The sequence below is a fragment of the Artemia franciscana genome, chromosome 1, assembly GCF_032884065.1.
Source record: "Artemia franciscana chromosome 1, ASM3288406v1, whole genome shotgun sequence".
Lineage (NCBI taxonomy): Eukaryota > Metazoa > Arthropoda > Branchiopoda > Anostraca > Artemiidae > Artemia > Artemia franciscana.
In genome coordinates this window covers 45,153,900-45,175,004 of record NC_088863.1, presented here as the reverse complement: position 1 = coordinate 45,175,004, position 21,105 = coordinate 45,153,900, and the positions used below count along the sequence as shown (strand labels likewise).

General features: G+C 35.8%; 1 protein-coding gene across 2 annotated transcripts in view; it reads left to right on the top strand.

Annotated features, from left to right (window-relative positions):
* Positions 1 to 21,105, top strand: part of LOC136030300 (phosphatidylinositide phosphatase SAC2-like) — a 90,366-nt gene that overhangs the window by 21,136 nt on the left and 48,125 nt on the right. For both annotated transcript variants that reach the window (XR_010618240.1, XM_065709176.1), the window contains exons 6-9: positions 992 to 1,123; positions 9,388 to 9,622; positions 18,052 to 18,244; positions 19,084 to 19,249. Coding sequence is in view for 1 of the 2 variants with exons in the window: in XM_065709176.1 (XP_065565248.1) it covers positions 992 to 1,123; positions 9,388 to 9,622; positions 18,052 to 18,244; positions 19,084 to 19,249 (726 nt within the window). In the remaining variant the exon portion in view is untranslated. The remainder of the gene's footprint in view (positions 1 to 991; positions 1,124 to 9,387; positions 9,623 to 18,051; positions 18,245 to 19,083; positions 19,250 to 21,105) is intronic.

The window sequence follows — 21,105 nt, the reverse complement described above, 5'->3', positions numbered from 1 at the left end:
AAATCAATGGGACAAATTGCTTGCCTCCGATAAATGGGTATATCATTTTTATATTTCATTTCGTGGCTTTGCAATTTCCCTTTCCTTGGTCAGAAAAGCCTCCTTTGTTCCCTATTTTTGGGTCTTTTACCTCGAGTTTTTGTCTATTTAGGTTGACCCCCCCCCTGAAATATTTCTCCAAGTCCTAGAAAAATAGAGATAAAATAAGCGATTCTCCTAAAAAAAAACTCTCAGATTCGTAAAATGGTCTTAAAAACACACGTAGGCAAACCCTTATTTGAGGCCGTTAGACTAATACCATATTCATCGTTTTCATCGTACTTTTATTTTATTTGAGACCTCCCAGTTTTCCAAACTATTTAAAAAGATTACAAAAGAATATATTAATTGCCTTCGTTGATGGACAGTTCTATTTTTCTATATCATTTCGGGATTTTGCTATTATCTTTATCGGGCCAGGTTAGCCCTGTTTTTCCTTTCCTCTTTTTTATTGTTGTCAGAAATTTTAACTATATTATATTTATAAAATATTGTAAACTAATCATTTTGACTTATGAAAATGATGTCGGTATAGTGTCTTTGGCTCCTTTTTCTCTACGAAAGTTGTTTATGGAAACTTGAATTATGTTTATAATCGTAAAATTAAAACAAACTATTTTGAAAATTGACATATTTTTTCTCTCCATTATGGCTTGCCTCTTGTTCTTTGGTGCGTTTTGGAATATAGACTTCGTTTAGTGAACATTGAAAGAGAATCTTTCTGTTTTTTTTTTGCCACTTTGTTATTTACCTTTACCATACCGGAATAGCCTTCTTTTATTCTTTTCCTGTTTTGAACTTCCTCCGTTTTATCTAGTGCTCAAATATTAAGCAGGCTTTCTATACGAGAATATCACTTTGTTGTCCGATTCTTATGTAATTTTGCCAGTGTGTTTCTTGTTAACTAGTAAGTCTTGTCTTATCTTATAAATTTGGATTTTATGATTTTTAGAATCTTCAAAACAGGAAGGATTTCTTTATTCCTATTATCCAAGGATACTTTGAAACTGCTCGCGTGCCACTTTTTTTACAAGAAGAAGAGGAAGTGTCTCTAGATCCTAATATGATCCCAATGACTGAGTCAGTAAGTGTCATTGTTATTACTATATTTGCTACCATGTAATATTAAAGGATGTAGTGGGTTTCTTTACATGAAACCTCCGCTGCAGCGGTTACCTCCGCTACAGGAATATTTCGAGGCTAAACAAGTTAAAATGACCAAAAGCAATTGCATAAAGTCACATTACTCGTATTTTCGTTATAGATTTTTCAGGATAAATGATCTGATGATCGCTATCTGATTTCTGATAGCAATCAGATGAAATGTTCCTTAGCTTTCAAAACTAATTTGGTATAACATAATATCGTCATCGGGGACTATAATCCCTATGACATGTTGGTAGAAAATTATCAGAAAGAACAAAAAACTGTTTATTTTTTACGTCTCAATAAGGCTTAAGTGAAGTTTAGTTCTCCCCACACACAGTGAGTGACCATTCCCAATTAAGCACGGGGACTTTTCTATTTTATTGAAGAAACCAAAGAAAATAGTAACGTTAAATAAAATAGAACATGTCACCAAAAACTAGGATACCTGTCTCAGTTTTTGTTCTGTATTTCGGTTGTAAATAGGGAGAAACAGCTATTTTTCATTAAAAACCAGCTGTTTAAAAATAATATTTTTCCTACTTGTATCCAGACAAACTTCTCGTATGAATTTGAGAGAATACTCAATATTTTTTTTTTCATATATTTAGCTCTTCAGAAAATATATAAAAGATACCTATCACACGCATACACTTTTGGATGACAAAAGTACCAAACTCAGCAGCTTTTACCGACGATGCAACTTCTTTAGTGATGCAAGAGCATCTTGACTCTTATGAGTCAAATGCTCCGAAAATAACTCGTGACCAGTAGTTTTTATAATCAATTCATTCTGTCAACGTAAAATTTGTCATTGTTTAGGCAGGTGCTTTAGGAAGTAGTCTTCCCAAGACCTTGATTTGCCCCCACTGGCCTTCCTTTTTCTCGTCTGAAATCACTGGTGTTTGGAAGCCGTCTTATTCACTTAAACAAGATCATGAACGAGGAAAAATAAAAGGGAAAAAGACCGTTTAATGTTAATTTAGAAATTTTCATTGTGTACGGCTCAATAAAGCCTTTTAAATTTGTTATTTCTTAGTAAATTCGTGGTAAGAGGCAGATATTCGTTTGTATGGTAGTTCCCACATTTTGACGTTGCTTCGGCGAGAAAATCCAAATTTTTTTTCTGTTCGGCCAGAATCCAACATTAAAAATAACAACAAAAACTGCCATATTTCTGTATGAAAAGCCCGTCTTAATTCTGTTGATTTATTTTTATACCTAAGTCGTTCGCATTATTGCTCAAGAGTATGTCAAAAAGGATAAATGACGACTAAAAAAATTCAAGACTTGAAGCAAGCAATGTTAAGAGTATTGCGCGGCAATATTTGAGGCGCAATATTTGTTTTGACTATTCGCGTCTCTAGAATAGGTGTTTTAAATGATGAAAATTCAAGGAAAATCATACTTATCATAACTCTTTCCGAAATGTTTTAAAACATTTTCCATTTTATAGCAAATATACTTTTTTTTCAAATTATTTACATTCTAATTGATAGACATTTTACCCTTTCATTGGTACCCGCTACCGGCTTTAATATTGACAAACTTAGGACGACATGTAGTTTGAAATTTCGATCTTTAGTGCCTGTTTCTTACCTGTCTATCTATTATCCGTATAAATGTAGACAATTTTAAAGAGCAGCATGATATCTAATTGGAGACATGACGAAAGAAAAGAGAGCTAAAAATAGAATATTCTTGTACCACTTCTGGGGTCTGTTCTCAACTACAAGACGAATTAGAAACACCTAATTACAAAAACATAATACATCAGCGTGTCTTTTTTTCTTCTCTTCCTATCCTTGTTTCTATTTATCTTGTTTTTATGAATTTTTTCTTTTGTTTATGGCCATTGAAAACGAGCTCGCATGGGATTTTGTAATTTCGTGTTTTTTCATTGTTTTTATGCTGCTACAGCAAAAATTATTAATTGTTTTTAATATTTGTCTATTATATGCTCGACAGTACTGGAAAAATTTGCCTGTTTCTGTATCTACCAGCCAATGAGGTTATTGGACGACAGGTAATAAAAAGAGAAAAAAAGATCTCGGGAGCTGGTACTGATTTTTATGGCACTTGGTATCTTCCAAGTGACATATAGCGATCGCAAATTCTGTCGGTCTGTCTATCTGTTTCGGTTTTGCTAGTTTAGGCACTTCCAGGTAAGCTAGGACGATGAAATTTGGTAGGTGTATCAGGAACCAGACCAAATTAAATTAGAAATTGTTGTTTTCCTGATTTGACCATCTGGCCTGAGGGAGGGGGGGGGAAGGTTAAATCGGAAAGATTAAAAAAAGAGGTATTTTAACTTACGAACGGGTGACCGGATCTTAAACAAATTTGATATTTAGAAAGAAATCGTGTCTCAAAGCTCTTATTTTAAATCTCGACTGGATCTGTTGACATTGGGGGGAGTTGGCGGTGGAGAACCTAAAATCTTGGTAAACGCTTAGAGTGGAGCGATCGGGATGAAACTTGGTGTGAAAAATAAACAGAAGTCCTATATGCGTGATTGTCATAACTGGAATGGATCAGCTCTATTTGGGGGAGTTGGGGGGTGGGTTAATTCTGAAAAATTGAAAAAATTAGGTATTTTTAACTTACGAGGAAATGATCAAATCTTAATGAAATTTCATATTTAGAAGAACTTCGTAACTCAGATCTCTTATTTTAAATCCCGACTAGATCCAGCGTCATTGGGGGGGGGGGTACCAGAAATCTTGGAAAACGCTTAAAGCGGAGAGATCAGGATGAAACTTGGTGGCAAGAATAAGCACAAGTCCAAGATACGTGACAGACATAATCAGACCGGGTCCGCTCTCTTTGGTGGATTTGGGGGGGGGAGTAAATCGGAAAAAAATTAGAAAGGATAAGGCATTTGTAACTTACGAACAGGTGATCAGATCTTAATGAAATTTGATATTTAGTGGGATCTTATGCTTTACAGCTCTCATTTTAAATCCTGACCAGATTTGGTGATATTGGGGGGGGAGTTGGAGGGGGAAACCGGAATTCTTGGAAAACTTGAAAATTGAGGTAGCTTTATCTTACCGGATCTTAATGAAACTTGATATATAGAAGGATCTTATGTCTCAGATGCTCCATTTTCAATTCGAATCGGATGCCGAAAATCTTGGAAGACGCTTAGAGTGAAGAGATCAGGATGAAACTTGATGGGAAGAATAATTACAAGTTATAGTATGTGACTAACATAATTGGAACGGACCGTTCTCTTTGGGGGAGCTGGGTGGAAATATTTATCCGTAGATATTAATTTTTAGTCTTATGAAGTTGTTAGGATATTGTCTAACTTGTCGTAAAGATATACGGGAGGAGAATTAATGATATATTGTTAACATGAGTCACATGTGTATGAACATCTTTAGATAGAGCGGTTGTTCTATGTGTGGTTCTTTCAACGAAGGCCTATGCCCTACGCCCTTTAAGTGTAGCGAATCACTTTGTAAAGCAAGATTGCTTTTTTAGAAGGTAGGAGTGCCTATTTTATTCGTTTTAAAAACAACCTAAGCTTGTAACAACCTGTCGTTCTGAAGTCGTTATGTTAAAAACACTTATAAGTAATACTCACAATATGTACGCTAAACGTAATGCAGAGGGGATTGGGGCTATACTATTACAATGAGTGTGTGCTGTGATTTTCTCTTATCAAGTTTTAATGTCCAGACAGTGTCAAACCTGTCAGGGATTATACATGGTAAATAATATCACAGAGAGAACAAACCGCATGCTTAGAAAATGCTAGAATAGTTCCTTCATCAGAAAAATTTGAAGTCTTTGAGGGGCTGAGAAGGGTTTAAATATTATTGTTGTAATGTGTCAATGACTTTATAATGAAGTAAATAACATAAAGTTAATAATAATGTAATCAATAGCGATCAGAGCAGTATAATTGCATAAACTAAACTTCCAACATTTAAGCTCATTTGAATGCTTGACAAGACTCAAATTAAAAGAGTAAAGCTGGTCTAGATATTTTTACTGGATTTGTACACTTTTTTTTTTAACTCTGACTGGCAGTGCTAGGTTAAAATGTCATGTAGTAAAAAAAACAAAAAAAAAAACAAAAAAAAAACGGTGAAATCAGATGCCTTCTCCAAAACCCATGGGGTTTAGTTTGGTTAAGAATCTAATGAACCTCCCAAGGATAATATAGTCAAGAAAAATTTTGGTATAAATTTGAGCTCGACGAGTCTCTTAAATCTTGTGTCAATTGCCACATAGTAAGTGGCAATTGACACATTACTAAAAAGTAAATAAGCTATATATTTTTGATACTGTTACTACTACTTCTAATAACTCACTGCATCACCAAGCCGCCTGAGGCCAACACAGCTACGCACGCTCCTCCTTCAACCTAATCTATTTAAAGCCCCCCTCTTTACACCCTCCCAGGAAGTTCCCATTTCCTTTAAATCTTTATTTATGATATCCTTCCAACCCAGACAAGGACGACCTGCTTTCCGTGTAGCCCCAGACGGTTTGCCAAAAAGGACAATCTTCGGTAATCTGTCATCCTTCATCCGTAGAACGTGGCCATCTCAACCTTTCTTTTCATTATAGCCCTAGAAAGCGGGATTGAACCACATTTTTCCTACAACCTACTGTTTGAAATACGGTCAGTCAGCTGGGTACCCAGAACAATCCGTAGGCGATTTCTCTGGAAAACTTCTAGTAAATTTTCATCTGCTTTTCGGAGTGCCCATGCTTCAGAGCCATATTTGACCACTGTAGCTTCCAATATTCTCCAACTACCGCATTATTTACTTTTGACATCGACTTCAAATTTTCCAAGAAGGGCTCACAACCACCCATCCTAAGAAAGCTCCCTCTTACCTCTTCTAGCCCCCGACACCTGCAAAGAAAATGGTCCACCCCATCAAAATCACCGCAAATTGGGCAAGTATACCGCATTTCCGGGTAACACCTTTTTTTCCAAACACTATAAAGAGGGAGACAGCTTCCTCGTATCTGCATCCATGACCTCAGGGATTTTTTTGGAATCCCTAATTTAAAATAGAACTTCACCATATTTTTCTTTAACCTTATAGTAAGAACTTAGCTTTCCGACTGGCTAAGGTCACTCCACCATGTCTGGATCTCTTGATTTTCCAGCCTTAATTGGATCTTTGACAGAAAAAACTTTGTGATCTGAGATTGGGCCATCATCTCCACTCCACGCATACGATAATCTGTGCTGTCCAGGAGTTGTTTTTTTTTTACACAGAAGAGCGATGAAGATTTTGTCCCAGGACAAGTAATTCGTCTTACGCTGTTCTGATGAGTCTTGAGGACAGACATTGCAGTATTTTCAGCCAAAACTTAATTAATTGGGTCTATCTATCTTTTCTAATGGAGAAAAGTCCCAAATCTCTCTTGATGAAAAGTGTATGGGTTGTGGCGTGCATACCTAGCATTCGTTTATAACATTGTAGCTGTAGAGTTTCTAATGAATTTTCCACTTATAGGTCCCATACTTCTCCTCCATAATGCAGGATTGGCCTTATTTTTTAGTTGAACACATTTTTGTGCATCTTTATGTCACTTATTTCCATCAAGTTACTGTTCTTGAACAGCGTTGCCATTGCTGCTTTTCCTCGATTTGCCATCTTCGAAATATGGTTACTCCATCTTCCGTTCGATGTTAGATGGAATACTAAATATCTTGCCTGAAACACAACCTTCACAGCTTCACCCTTCAAATTAAAAATCTCTTCATCTTTATTTCCTGTTGATCATCTACGGCAAAAAATCACCACCTCTGTCTTTGTAATAGTTAATGGTTTTATTTTAGTAATACAAAATCTGTAATTTGGGGAAAATGAAGTAAAACGAGTTGAATTAGGGATTTTGAATAGAAAGGTTTTGAAATTTTGGCGAGCAGTGCCTACAAGGACCTTGTAACACATTTGCTGAGAGATCAAAATCTACTTTGATTTTGTCAGTTGCACGGGGGCTGGGACGCTCGTAGGGACTTTGTCTGCGCTTTTGTCTTTTCTGTTGATTAAAAAGAGTTTGAAATTGTAGCTGATTTCATATTGTTCTTAATTTGACTTTATTTTTGAGAAATTTTAGGAACTTCATTAATTTTTTTTTTGCTATTGTTTCTCTAGATCTTAATTTATAAATCTTGTGCTTATAGTTTGATATGGTTCTCTTATTAATTCAATTTAGAGTAACAAGTAAGAAAAATTATAGATAACTATCGTAGCATACTGGGCTCGTATCAGAGTATATTAGGCAAGGCCTAGACAAGGTCTTGTTTAGACCTGGTTTCTTGAGGTTGTATCTCCGTCAAATATGCATGTACTTATATTAAATAATAAGCGGTTGGGAATATGTTGGAAATCAGCAAGGATAGCTTGAGAATAAAGTATATTTGGATTTAGAAATGTGTGGTAAATGTTAACATCAAATTTAATATTTGAGGTAGACTCTAGAAGGTAAAGATTTGATTCAGGTCCCAACAAATCATAACCATTTGAGTTTTTGAGCTTCGCAATAATCATTTGTTACATATTCAAGAGTAGGTAAACAATGGTTCACCGATACCTAAACTTAGGAAGGGGAAACGTCTCCATAAAGATACTGCATTAGCAGACTTTAAGCAGTCTTTGAAAATGGGGAAATAGTCTTTTCTAGTATGGCTTTTTCTACAATTAGCCATGACTCGATGCCCACTTTAATTACATGGAACTATTCCATTTTATTTCTTATGAATATACTAGAGGGGTATAAGTTCTTTTCTTCCATACGGACAAAAAATGCTGAATATAAGGTTTTTTCAATTTCATAGAAGGGTCGGTGGATATGTGGGAGTGGTGTACACAGAAGGAACGGGATATTAGATCAGTGGCCATTGTTAATTCAACTTCTTCAAAAACCGTTGCCACTTTTGACTGACGGATTCCCATTTGGCATCTTTTAGCTATCGGTTAATTATAGCAATAGACCTGTTGGTAATTTCTGTTCTTCTGCGAATACCTTTGCCCCTTGGGATTCAGTTGCGCAAATCCCTTGGGATTCAGTGATTCTCATTTGGCACCTCCATGCTATTGACCACAGTTGGCATCAATTTTATGATGAGAATTAAAAGTATTCTGATAATGTGACGAATAATTTGTTTTATTACGTCACTGGGTATGTCTTTTTCGATGATTTGCTGGGTTTTGGGTTCACTATCATAGTTTCCCTTTTGCTTTAGTAGTTAGGATGATAGCTCTAGTATTCCTCATCTCGCTAATAATTTTTTCTTTACTTCGTTAAAAGATTTATTTTTTATTAAAATCGAGGCCAAAATCAACACGTTCTCGATAAGGCGTTAACGAGACACGTTACCGGTTTTCGTCCATCAATATTGTTAACTTATGATCTCCTTGAATAACGGCTTTTAAAGATTTCAGTGGTATATTTTATGTACGGAGGTACGATTGGTCTCAGTGCTGAAATAAGCAATTACTATTCCCCGTCGACCGTTCAATTTAGTATTTTCTTTGGGTCTTCTTTTATTTTTGCAGATGCTTTAAGTTATGATTCGCAGAAAAATATAATATTGAGTAAGAGGGTTTTAATGACCCCCCCCCTTCGTCCCCCCAAAAATTAAATATAGTTCTCTTTTTCCAATTTTTGTTTTCATTAACTTTTCTCTCTTGAGCATTGGCGTCTCTGCGTAGCTTCACAGGCGATTTTGTCCTTTCTTACATACCCTTTTCTTGTCGTTCGATTTCTATCTTTTCGTGGCCTTTTTATTTTCTACACTCACAAAAGAAAAATTAGGCTTCTAGAGCTAGTAATATCACCGTTTCCCTATGATTTTTATTCATTTTTATTCTAAGACAAAAAGGTGGAGGATAGTAGAAAAGTTTGCAATGTCTCTTTTGGGCTTGTGTCTATATCAAAACTTAGAAGAAACTCCTCCTCAAAAATACCTTGTACCAAAATACCTAGAAAGATGGTTTTACAAAAGTAAGCGAAAATGTTCGAATATAAGTAAGCTTTTGAATTTTATCTAGTTTATCTTTGCCTGTCCTAGTAGATGTCCCCCTACCTCCCCCGAATTAAAAAATTAATCGTGCGTTCCAAAATATTAAATTGTTCAGCCCCGTCTTTGTTTTGGAAGCAGTATTATGATCCTCCCCTTTAAGTTCAATCCCTTTGCACAATTTTGTTTTTCTATTTTAGGCACTCCCTTCATTAGAACTGACTGTCATTTCCCGTCGATCTCGTTTCCGCTGTGGTACACGGTATCTACGAAGAGGCGTTGACGAAAATGGCTACGTTGCGAATTATGTTGAAACAGAGCAAATAATTCGGTTTTCGGGTCACACAGTGTCTTTCATCCAAGTTCGAGGATCTGTACCTATTTATTGGAGTCAGCCGGGGTATAAGTACCGCCCCCCTCCACAGTTGGACAAAGGTAATTTGCGCACAGATAAGCTGCTAAGGTAATCTGTTTTAAATTGCACAATGCTGAATATTTGGAAGATTCTTCATTAGACCGACATAAGCTCACTTACTTAGACTTGGGTCATCCAATATCTAGAGGCAAATAAGGCAGCAACTGTTGACCTGTATCTATTTTGCTCTGGGATAACTACTAGAGCTCCTCCATCGACCTTCTTGAAGGTCTGGCCCCTTTTTCTAGTAACTGTTCGAGAGTTTTAATCGCCTACCCTTCTGATCAGACCTCGGGGTTTCCAGCACTATGCATCGTATGGGATCCTACTCTTTTTCATTTTTGTCATATGTCCCCAATACTCCCTGCGTCTCTTGCGAATTGTTTCGGTGATTAGAGGTTTCTTGTTCTGGGCTCTAAGCTGTACGTTCGTTCTTTCTTTCTGTTCAGGGTACTGGTATTATTTTTCTCAGGCAATTGTTATCAAGTCCAAGCAATTTTCTATCGTCTGTTTTCAAAACGACTGACATCGAAATTGTAGTGAGCTCCACAGAATCGAGACACATTATGACAGTTTAACAAGTATCTGAGGCAACGCTATAGCGTTGCCTATAGTAAAGGCCATAAAGTTTCAATTTATTTAACGAATAGAATTTAACTAATTTTGAAGTTCAGATAGTCTGTCAGTTCTGTGAGCCATGACAATTGACCAAAAAATGATTCAAAAATTTTATGACGGACTATGTCCAGTGGACTTGCAGGCAAGTGAGCGACTGAGACTTGTTCCTACTATATGGGCTTTGCCTACTGAAAACTTCAGTTCACCTACTTCAATTTAAACGAACAAAAATTAATGCAAACGAGTGTTTGGTTACTGCCCCTTCCCTAAAAAGCCGACTACGTCATTCTCGCTTTACTAAAAACTATGTTTGTCGTGACTAATCCTTGGAAATAACTAATAAAATTAAACTGGATATATAATGATACTAATTGCTGAAAGCTCAGTAGTTCAAAATTTTATTTCACTGTAATATTTATTTTTAATTTTGTAATGCATATAAAAGAAATGTTTGTAATCTAGTTCGTTTTCAGTAAAACGCAAATGACGTAGTAAGCTTTAAACTTTCACAGTTAGGGAAGGGAGCAGTTGCCAAACTCTTGTTTGTAGTGACTTTTGTTTGTTTTTAGCTTGATTTGCATGTTCAATTTAAGTTTTGCTCGTTTTAGGATTTATTTATTCATTGATATAAGTAACTGTTGCATTATGTTTTCCATGATTGTTTATGCAATTTCTGTTCGTTTTGGGGTTATTTATTCTTTAAAAGTAATTCATGGTCGTTTTGAGTTTGAATTAATGTAGGAATTTATTTCTGCTTATCTTATGTTTAATATGGCCTTTACTTTTCTTTGAAAAACTTCTGTTTTGGAAAGTTGTTTTTAATTAATTCTCCCAAAATGATTTTGATGCAAAATGCAACACTGACCAGTATTTTACCATTGACAATAATTATGTAGTTCATTCAGTTTAAAAACACCAACGGTATCTAAAAGTAACAAGTCATCTTTAAAAACATGCAGGTAAGTAATTGTAAAATATAGTTTTCTTGCCTCTACGTTTTGAGCAAATACCTGAGGATACCATAGACACCATTAAGCACTAGCTTTGGGATTTCTGTATTTATTAAATAAAAAAAAACTAATTTTTTTAGCTGAAAGTAAGGAGCGACATTAAAACTTAAAACGAACAGAAATTACTCCGTATATGAAATGGGTTGTCCCCTCCGCAATCCCTCGCTCTTTACGCTAAAGCTTTTAATTGTTTTAAAAAGTAGAATTGTGCCAAAGAGTCAAACTTCAGCGTAAAGAGCTAGGGATTGCGGAGGGGACAACCCATTTCATATACGGAGTAATTTCTGTTCGTTTTAAGTTTTAATGTCGCTCCTTACTTTCAGCTAAAAAAATTAGTTTTTTTTTATTTAATTTCTGAACGTTTTTGAATTAATGCATGTTTTGTTTTGGCTCTCCGCACATAAATTATTAAAATGAAATTTGTATATTAATTCTTTTTTTGGCTAAATGGCTTTCTCTTAGTTTTGATCAGACGATTTTGAGAAATAAGGGGTGGAGAAGGAGGCCTAGTTGCCCTCCAATTTTTCGGCTACTTAAAAAGGCAACTAGAACTTTTAGTTTTTAATGAACGTTTTTATTAGTAAAAAAATACACGTAACTTAAGAATTAACTTACGTAACAAACTTTAATAACCTTATATTTTTATTATGTATACGAGGGGGTTTGTACCCTCGTTAATACCTCGCTCTTTACACTAAATCGTAAGTTTTGTCCCAATTCTTTAAGAATGACCCCTGAATCAGAAAGGCCGTAGAATAAATAGTTGAAATTACTAAAAATACTTTAGCATAAAGAGAAAGGTATTTATCTCCTCCTAAATACCTCGCTCTTTATGCTAAAGTATTTTTAGAACCCCTCATATGCGTAATTATCTCTGTTCGTATTAAGTTTCAATGCTACTTCTTCCTTTCATTTGAAAAAACGTTTTCATGTTTATTTTTCATTGTTTTCTTATAGTAATGCTAGAGAATCCTGCGCCCTTTTCATTGAATTTTTCTTCCCCCATGACAGATTCCTCCAAGGAAAGATCCTCCAACATAGCCCTCTCTCCTCAGCCCCACCCCCAAACAAAATAAAATCCCCCTGAAAACGTCTGTACACATCCCAATAACCATTACTATATGTAAACGCTGGTCAAAGTTTGTAACTTGCAGCCCCTCCCCCAGGGATTGTGGGGGAGTAAGTCATCCCCAAAGACATAGTTATTATGGTTTTCGACTATGCTGAACAAAATGGCTATCTCAAAATTTTGATCCGTTGACTTGGGAAAAAAATGAGCGTGGGAGGGGGCCTAGATGCCCTCCAATTTTTTTTGGTCACTTAAAAAGGGCACTAGAACTTTTCATTTCCGTTAGAATGAGCTCTCTTGCGACATTATAGGACCACTTGGTCGATACAATAACCCCTGGGGAAAAAACACAAACAAATAAACACGCACCCGTGATTTGTCTTCTGGCAAAAAATACAAAATTCCACATTTTTATAGATAGGAGCTTGAAACTTCTATAGTAGGGTTCTCTGATACGGTGAATCCGATGATGTCATTTTCGTTAAGATCCTACGACTTTTAGGGGGTGTTTCCCCCTATTTTCTTAAATAAGGCAAATTTTCTCAGGCTTGTAACTTTTGATGGGTAAGACTAAACTTGATGAAACTTATATATATAAAATCAGCATTAAAATGCGATACTTTTGATGTAGCTATTGATATCAAAATTCTATTTTTTAGGGTTTTGGTTACTATTGAGCCGGAGTACCTTAGCATAAAATAAAAATAAAATAGTATGCCAATATAGACATAATATAAATTGTGCCCATAGAAAATATAAATCTTCTCGAGTTTTTACATTGAATGTTATATATAGTTTCAGTCCAGTAGTGCTAGATTTTGGAGTTTGAAGTTTTGTAGAATCATTCAAGAACGAGGCAATTTCCAACTTACTATTTTCTCCAGCGTAATCCGAAAAAAACCTTTTTTTTCCGTCGAATTTCAAAAGCATGAATCATGTGAATCTTGAGTCATATTACCTTGAAAAATTGAATTGACATTTACTTGGTTATTTTCACTCTTTGGTAGCTTAGATAATAGCTTATTATTGATACGGCTTATCACTTGGTAAAGGGCGTAGCTTCGTTGAAGTAACGGTTCAACACTTCCTTCTAGTGGCCATCAGAATAAAGAATAAGGAAAGATTGGTGAAAACGGAACTTGGGCAAAAACAGAAAAAGTTAACTGGGCTGTCTTGTTAACAGTTTTTTATCTGGTTGTTATTTTAATAAAGTTTTTGTCAAACGTTCAAACAAATAAAAGCAGTAAGTAAAGGAAGACTGTTAGATTTGCTTGTTGTTGTTTCTTATGTCTGTGCAGCGTTCCACACAGACATGCATGCTGTTCTATCCGTTTTATCTTTGACAAAATAAACCTATCAGGTTTTTTTTTTTTTTATTTATACATGTTTTGAGATAAAAGGGTTTTGGTACGTGTTGTGTTTTCTTCTTCTTTACGGTTGAAATGTGGCTAACTACCCAGGAGATCAACAGAGAGAAAATTTACAGCAAAGTCCGCCGACACTTGAGCACCTATAAGAATTTTCACTGAAGGGAGGGCATACATTATAAACCATCTTTACTTTCCGGACAGTGATCGTCCAAAAGTGATTTTATTCATAGCAAGTGACTCGAAATAAATTCGAGCTTCAGTGACTCCTTGTTTTTTCTTTTATCTGTATCATCCTCAGGACTCCACTAACTATGCTCGTACTCACAATTTTGATTGCAGGGGGGGGGGGTGGAAATGTACTTTAAGACATCAAATAGCAGAAAAGAATGCCTTTATTGTAATTTTACATTTGTGTGGTGGCTTCTAATCTAGTGATGCGGAAATGTTTTGAGATAAAAGAGCAGGCTCCATGGTCAATATTGTAATTAATACAACCAATATGAGGGAAGGTGGCCAAAATATTGAATCTCATGATAATAAAAATGCTGCAATGGCAGATATATTCAGATTTTATACACTTGGCATTCACCCTCATTTGGGGATAACTCACCGACATATGTGCGCGTGGCCAATTTTTCGCGTGAAATTCAAGTCTTCGAGGAAACGACAGTCAATCCCCGAAGCTGCGCCGTGCCAACACGATGGTGGCGAATGTGGGATTTAGTATCGGTGGTGGCGCGCCGCTAGGCATGTCGAAACTTTTTCGGCAGCGCGCTGCCGATTTCTCATCGGCTGCGTGCCACGGTGTGGCGATTTTTCTGATTAAAAATAAAAAAAAAAATTCCCCATTTCACCAAGCACATTCAACCTCAACTTGATCTTCCTAAGGAGTTTTAGCTGGTTGGCTAAAAATATGCAAGAACAATATGACAAAACAGGAATTTGTTGGGCCGTGGGGAAAGTGGTTATGTTAACCGTCGATCAGACCAAGAAGAATTCTCCTTTTAGCCACTAGACCCACGGAAACCTATGTTGTGTTTATATTTAGCATAGCATCGTTCCTATAAAATCCTGTGTTTAGTCATTTTCTTCTTGTTAATGATTTGGGCTAATGTCTGTATAACTTTCAAAGTTTGAAGTTCAAACATCTTCTTTTAATCAAATACATACGAAAAGGAAGTGAAAAAAAATATATATAATAACAACAGTAAAAAACACTGTATATAAGTCAGATACCACGGCTCAACAACACCAAAAATTTAAAATCAAGGGTTACAAGAAGGTTAATTCAGAGATGACACTCTGGACAAGTTTATTGCTGTCATGAATGAAAGTGAGCTTGTTCACTCTACTCGGAGCCAGTTGATCTTGACTCGGAGTCCATTGATCTTTCTGCAGTCACTATCAGTTCTGTCGTGCTAAAAATCCAATCAGCTGGTGCACTTGTGGTTGGTACAGCCAGAACATGACAAGCATAAACTGCCACCTACGGGATCTGATGTTTGTATTTTTTCCAGAAGGTTAATGTCTGGTTTTAATTTTCAAATGAAATCAACCGGTTGGCTTCGGCAGCTAACGAGAAATAGTGATCAACCTGGCGCTGGATGGTCAGGTTGATCTCTTCCTGTTCTTCAAGAGAATGAGCATCCTGACCGTTCATCTGTTTGGGCAATTTTTTTTATTGGATAGTTTCTCAGTGCCAGCAGACAAATAGGGCCTTTTCGCAGTTGGTTCTGATGGTGAACCAACTCCAGATCCCCCTCGAAGGAAAATTCCCTTCCCCTACGAGAAATTTCTTTCTCGTGAAGTTTGTAAGACATAGTAGCAAAACGGCCAAAGAGGCCAAAACTATTTTTATGAAAATAAAAGTCGCAAGTTGAGCAATTTTCAAATGACTGAAATGAATGATAGGAAAGATCTTAAAAAAATATCCGTAATAATTTATGTTCTTTTTAAGTTTTAATGTTATTTCTTACTTTCAGTTGGAAAAAACTTATTTTTTTTTATTTAATAACCACCATAAGCCAAAGACATACAATATCTTTGGTTCTTATTATCACATAAAAATTATATTTATGAAGCTGCTTAAGATAAAATTAAATTTTAAGATCGGCCGGAAAGTAACAAAAACAAATTATTGCTTGTATCGACCATTATTTTACAAAGTTCGAACTTTAGGGTAAAGAGCGAGGTATTGACAAGGGGGCTAACTTCCTCATATACGTAATATGAGGGGGTTTGCCCCCTCGTCAATACCTCGGTCTTTACGCTAAAACTCGAGTTCCAATCCTTTAAGAATGACAAAGATTGTTTAGTTAGATAAATAGCTCTTTCGAAATTACTAGAAACACTTTAGCTTAAACAGCGAGGTTTTGACGAGGGGACGAACCCCCTCATACAAACAATCCAAATTAGGGCTAGGCACCAGGCTTCTTTGATTCCCTTTTCAGTAAAGGTGCAGACTAGGTCCCCCTGATAAAACAACTTAATTCTAATTGTATATTATTCAGTTAATTGGACTGCAAAGTTGCATAGATACTATCATTTGTAGGGCCGGTAAAGATGCAGTTTAGTTTCCCCTTTAGTGTAGGACACAGAGCCCCTACCAATAGAACTGGGATATACAGTAAGAAGTGAGTTGTTTATATTCTGCTTCTACTACACAGTATCTGTGAACTTTACAGCCCAATTGACTGAATAATATTCAGTAATAAATAAGCCGTTTTTATCAGGGGGAACTAATCTGCACTTTTACCGTAGGGCCTCTGCGCCCAACACTACTGGGAGAACTAAACTGCACCATTACCTTCTTTTCTTATCAACACTGAATAACCCTCCCAAATTCTTTTCTGAAAGAAATGGTCGAGTGATGAAATTTCAAGTCAAAGTTTAAAGCTACTTCAATTTCCGTGTGCTCTGCTTACTTTGCAAAAAAAAAAAAATTCATTTCTATACTAGCTCTAGCTCTTTTCCAGTTGACGTCCTAAATTGCCTATTGCTCTTTTACCTACCTTTTTTTCATCCGAAAAATCAGACAGAAAAAATGAATAGAATTTCAAAGTGGAAGGTACAATTTTTGTTTCAAGAAAAATTTCTTCTTCCTCCTCCTACGAATCGAAGTCCATGGCGAGCCCAAGATGACAGTTTTTATGTTTAAGAAACAGATTAGCTGGATGACGGTTGAAGCCCGAAGGTCGATATCGATTTAAAAAAAAAGGTATCGTATTGGTGACCTCGGGGTCTGATGGCTTTCAATATTTTTTTTTTTTACAATACAATCCTTTTTATCAATTAACATGCCACTATTTACGTGGAATCCGCTCTCTTTAACCCATCAGTTCCTATCACATCCATTCTATCTAGTTGCATATTACTGACTATTAAAGAGTGGTCATACTAGCGACTTGTTAGCAATACATGAACTTTCTACCAGCAGTTCTGATAGACCGTATAGGACGAAATGGATTTCTACAGATGTGCGAGAGGGATTTGGTTGTCAGATTTTTGCGTGTGTAGGTGCCTTCTACTGTGTGGAAGGGTTAGATGTGTTTTGTTGGACTAGTATATATTTGTTCTGTATTCTCTTTTTTCTCTCAAGCTTGACTTTTACATTTCGCAAGTTTTTCTTAACGTTTCAAAAAGGAATTAGAACTTGGTGAAAGTGCTTTCCTAGACTTATTATTCTCCTTTTTTTTTTGTAATTAATAACTTGCCATTAAATAGTGACCAATTACCTTATATAGGGAGGAAACTAAGTGCGAAGTAGTAGCCTGAAGTATTCTTCAGTCTGGATGCTTAAAATGGCACGTTTGAAAACTAAGCATGGCAGGTATTCTGGAACTGTGTACTCTTCTCGAAATTCTTCTTGGAAAACCTACCTGCAAGCTGAGGAAGGTGAAAGGGGACCTAATCTCAGAGCTAGTAAGAAAGACCCCTTCCCTTTTGCTTTGAAATTCAACTTTTGCCATTGACTCCCTTCCCCTAGGACTGGACCTCTGTGCGCCTAAATGGAGTAGGGTTACCTTGAATTGATGCTTCTTGACATACTTCTGCCAAAACCCTCACTAATCTTGCCGTGTTACAGCTGGTATAAAATGCAGAAATTTTTTTGAAGGGAAGTGGGGGGGGGATTTGATAAAACTGTACAAAGGTATTAATCACTGTGACTATGTGTCTGGGGAGAAGGAGAGGGGTGACAAAAATGGTTTTAAGGTTTAAGTATTTTCAAAAACTGTTGGCCTGTAGTACCTTACAAACGAGAAAAGAGCTAAATTAATTTTAATCTAATTGACTATATTAATTTAATATCACCGCTTTGTTTAGTTTTTGCCTAGGCCAATTCTAGGTCTACCAACTTTTCATTTATTGATTATTTGTTCTAGGCGAACTGGAATGCCAACAGGCATTTAAAAGTCACTTCAATCGTGAGGTGGATACCTATGGGAAAATCTGTGTTGTTTCTCTGGTAGAAAAGATTGGGAAAGAGAAAATCATTGGCGATGCTTTTGAAAAGCAGATACTTATGCATGATTCACCTGATTTAGCTTATGCAGCATTTGATTTTCATGATAATTGGTAATTATTCATTTTTCGTATGAATTCGTTAAGTCTAGTCTTGTTTAATTTCTCAGCTTTAACATATACATGAGAATTGATTGGGGGAAGGGGGCAAACTGAACAAAAATAAACGGACGGCATTAAATATTAATACAAATAATTTTAGAAACAAATACAATTGTGATATTTTGGCTGAGTATGTGTCCAAACGCGCCCCCTTTCTTCCTTGCGTCCTTGCCATCTCGGAAAAATATGTCAAACAAAAAAATTGTTGGCTCTTCTTTTTTATAAGTTTAAAAATTTTACTTTTATATGTATTGATCCTTTTAACACAAAATATTTGCAGTCATTTCATTAAGTTCAGGTATGTAACATATTGGAGATTTGCCCCAAGTAAATTTTTGTATTCCCTATAAGTTTTTGCAACTTAGTAAGTATAACCACATGTACTAAATGCAGAAAAATTTACAATACGTTTGAATAATGTACCGATCATGATATTATTATATTTTATATTATGAAAATACATTGTTTTGCTTTTCATTTCTTATGTGCAAATATAAGTTCGTAAATTTATCATTCGGATACTAATTAGTCTCTCATTTCCAACATCTTAAACCAACCTTTTATGGAGTTCTCTTAATTTTCGTTTGTTTATTGATTGTTTAACAGAAGGATCATTGGTTGTCTGCACATCAGATGTTTTATTTATTTTTAATATTTGATGTCAGCATAGTTTCTCTCTCCTTCCTTTAGCAAATTGAATTGGGGATTTATTATTTTTTTTTTTACGAATTAATGAATTATCTGAAAGAGACCCTTTCGTTTTTTTACATACTTTTCTCTTTTTTGATTAGCCGTGGGCTTCGATTTGAGAATGTTGAACTGTTAGTCAGCGCTTTAGAAGAAGAGATGAAGGCGATGAAGTTCTCATGGATCGACAGCAAAGGAACCATTTGCGAACAAACGGGCACATTTAGGGTTAACTGTATGGACTGTCTTGACAGAACGAATGTTGTTCAGGTAATTTCATTCTTCTGTCTTTTTAAAGTCTTTATCTTGGGGGTTTTCCTGATTTGAAGCATCATCTGTCCATTGATTGTGTTCATATATTTGACTTTTATTCGTCCAATGGATTTCAGACTGTTTTTGCAAGTGCTCCCTAACGTAGGCTCTTAGAAAGAGAAGAATAATATGCGTAATCAGGAATCTACCTCCTCTCTCCCTCTTTCTTTGTACTAATATGGCTGCATTTCTTCCTGGAAGTACATATTGTTTTATTTTTGGATTTTAAGATTGATGAATAGAAGATAGGAAAATTTAAACGGTAAGTTTTCTGGATATAAAATTAAGTCAGCTTTTGTGCATTGCCAACGGGTTTCCCAACATTCTTGGGTCTGCATTGTAAGTCTAGCTTAAATTTTTTTTTTGTAAATAAAATCTGTCTGAAATTTGTGATTTTTTGTTTGTTTCATATTTAATTGTTGCACGTCAATTCTCAATTTAACTCACCAAATTTGTTCTTAGCGGCACAAGACATTTAAATAGCTCAACAGTTAATCTTAAATGATATAATGGAAGACAAATCAGTTGGAAAAAATAAAAAAAGGTTCACTTTTATTTAATCGGCTCTGCATCAAAATAAAGAATTGTGTTTGTGTTCATCCCATCTCAGTTCTAATTTCCGGTATTTGTTTTCGTTTTTCGATTGTCTATATAAAGAGGAGAATGCAAAAAAGTGCCTTGAAAGCTTATTTACAGTCATTATAATATTCAAGTGCTACTGAATTATGTCGAATTGATACCATGAATGTCTGAAATTGGTGAATGTTGACATTCATCCTTTTTTCTCCTTCGTTTTAGTCAGTGTTGCCAGTCAACTTTTTTTAATTTCATACAATCTTTGACGGTACCAGGTTAGGTTAGATTGGGTTCCGTTTTTAACCCACTTTTGTGATTTATAACATAATTTAACCTAAATTTAACTTTTACCATCAAAGCTTGCATAAGACTGAAAAAGCTGATTCGCAAAGCTAATTGAATCCAAGTAGAGAAAATGGAATTTTGGACATTCCTCGGTGTATGTCATTTAGCAGGTTTCGGACCTTCACAGTTATACAATAATTTGAATTGAATCGATTTTGCGGTACAACAATGCATAACCATAGATGGTCCATAAAATGAAAGGTGACTATCCAACAAAAAAAAAAGAAAACCTCCGGTACCGGTCAGTATTGCTAAAACTTTGACCAATGAGACGTAATTGTAGTTGTAGTTGTAATAAAAGCAGCAGTGTCTAGCGGATTGGACCCGAGCCCTCAGAACTTAAAATAAAATCCTTAGCTGTAAGTTTTAAGTCAAAGTGGGATTCAACAGGCCCTTGTTGTAGATGCAGATGATACGAATTCAGTCCTGTTCTCACTGAGGTTCAAACGAGCACGGACATCCAAGAACAAAACTATAGTTGCTAACCAGGTTTTGTTGAAAGAATTCTGCTGACCTTCCTATTATTTAGGCTGATTTTGGATGATGGACATTTTGATACCTTCTCCACTTCTCCCACTGAGGTTGGACTGTGTATAAAAAGCAGAACTGGAACCCTAGCTCATGCTTCCAACCTATCTTCCCTGGATCCAAAACCTCCTTCTGTACTTATGGAAATAATTTAGGAAACTTTTCCTTTTTCCTTTCTTCATTTTTTCCCTTTTCAAGGTCCACAGATTAATTCCGGACTTTGAAAAGGCGCGATTCAGACATCAGCTGTCGCTGCTGACCAAGATTCTTTTAGATGCAACAACCCCCTTTAATAAATACCCTCTCGATTATAGTCTACTACCATTCTCCCCAAAGGGGTAAATTTTTTCCTTGGTCCACCAAAA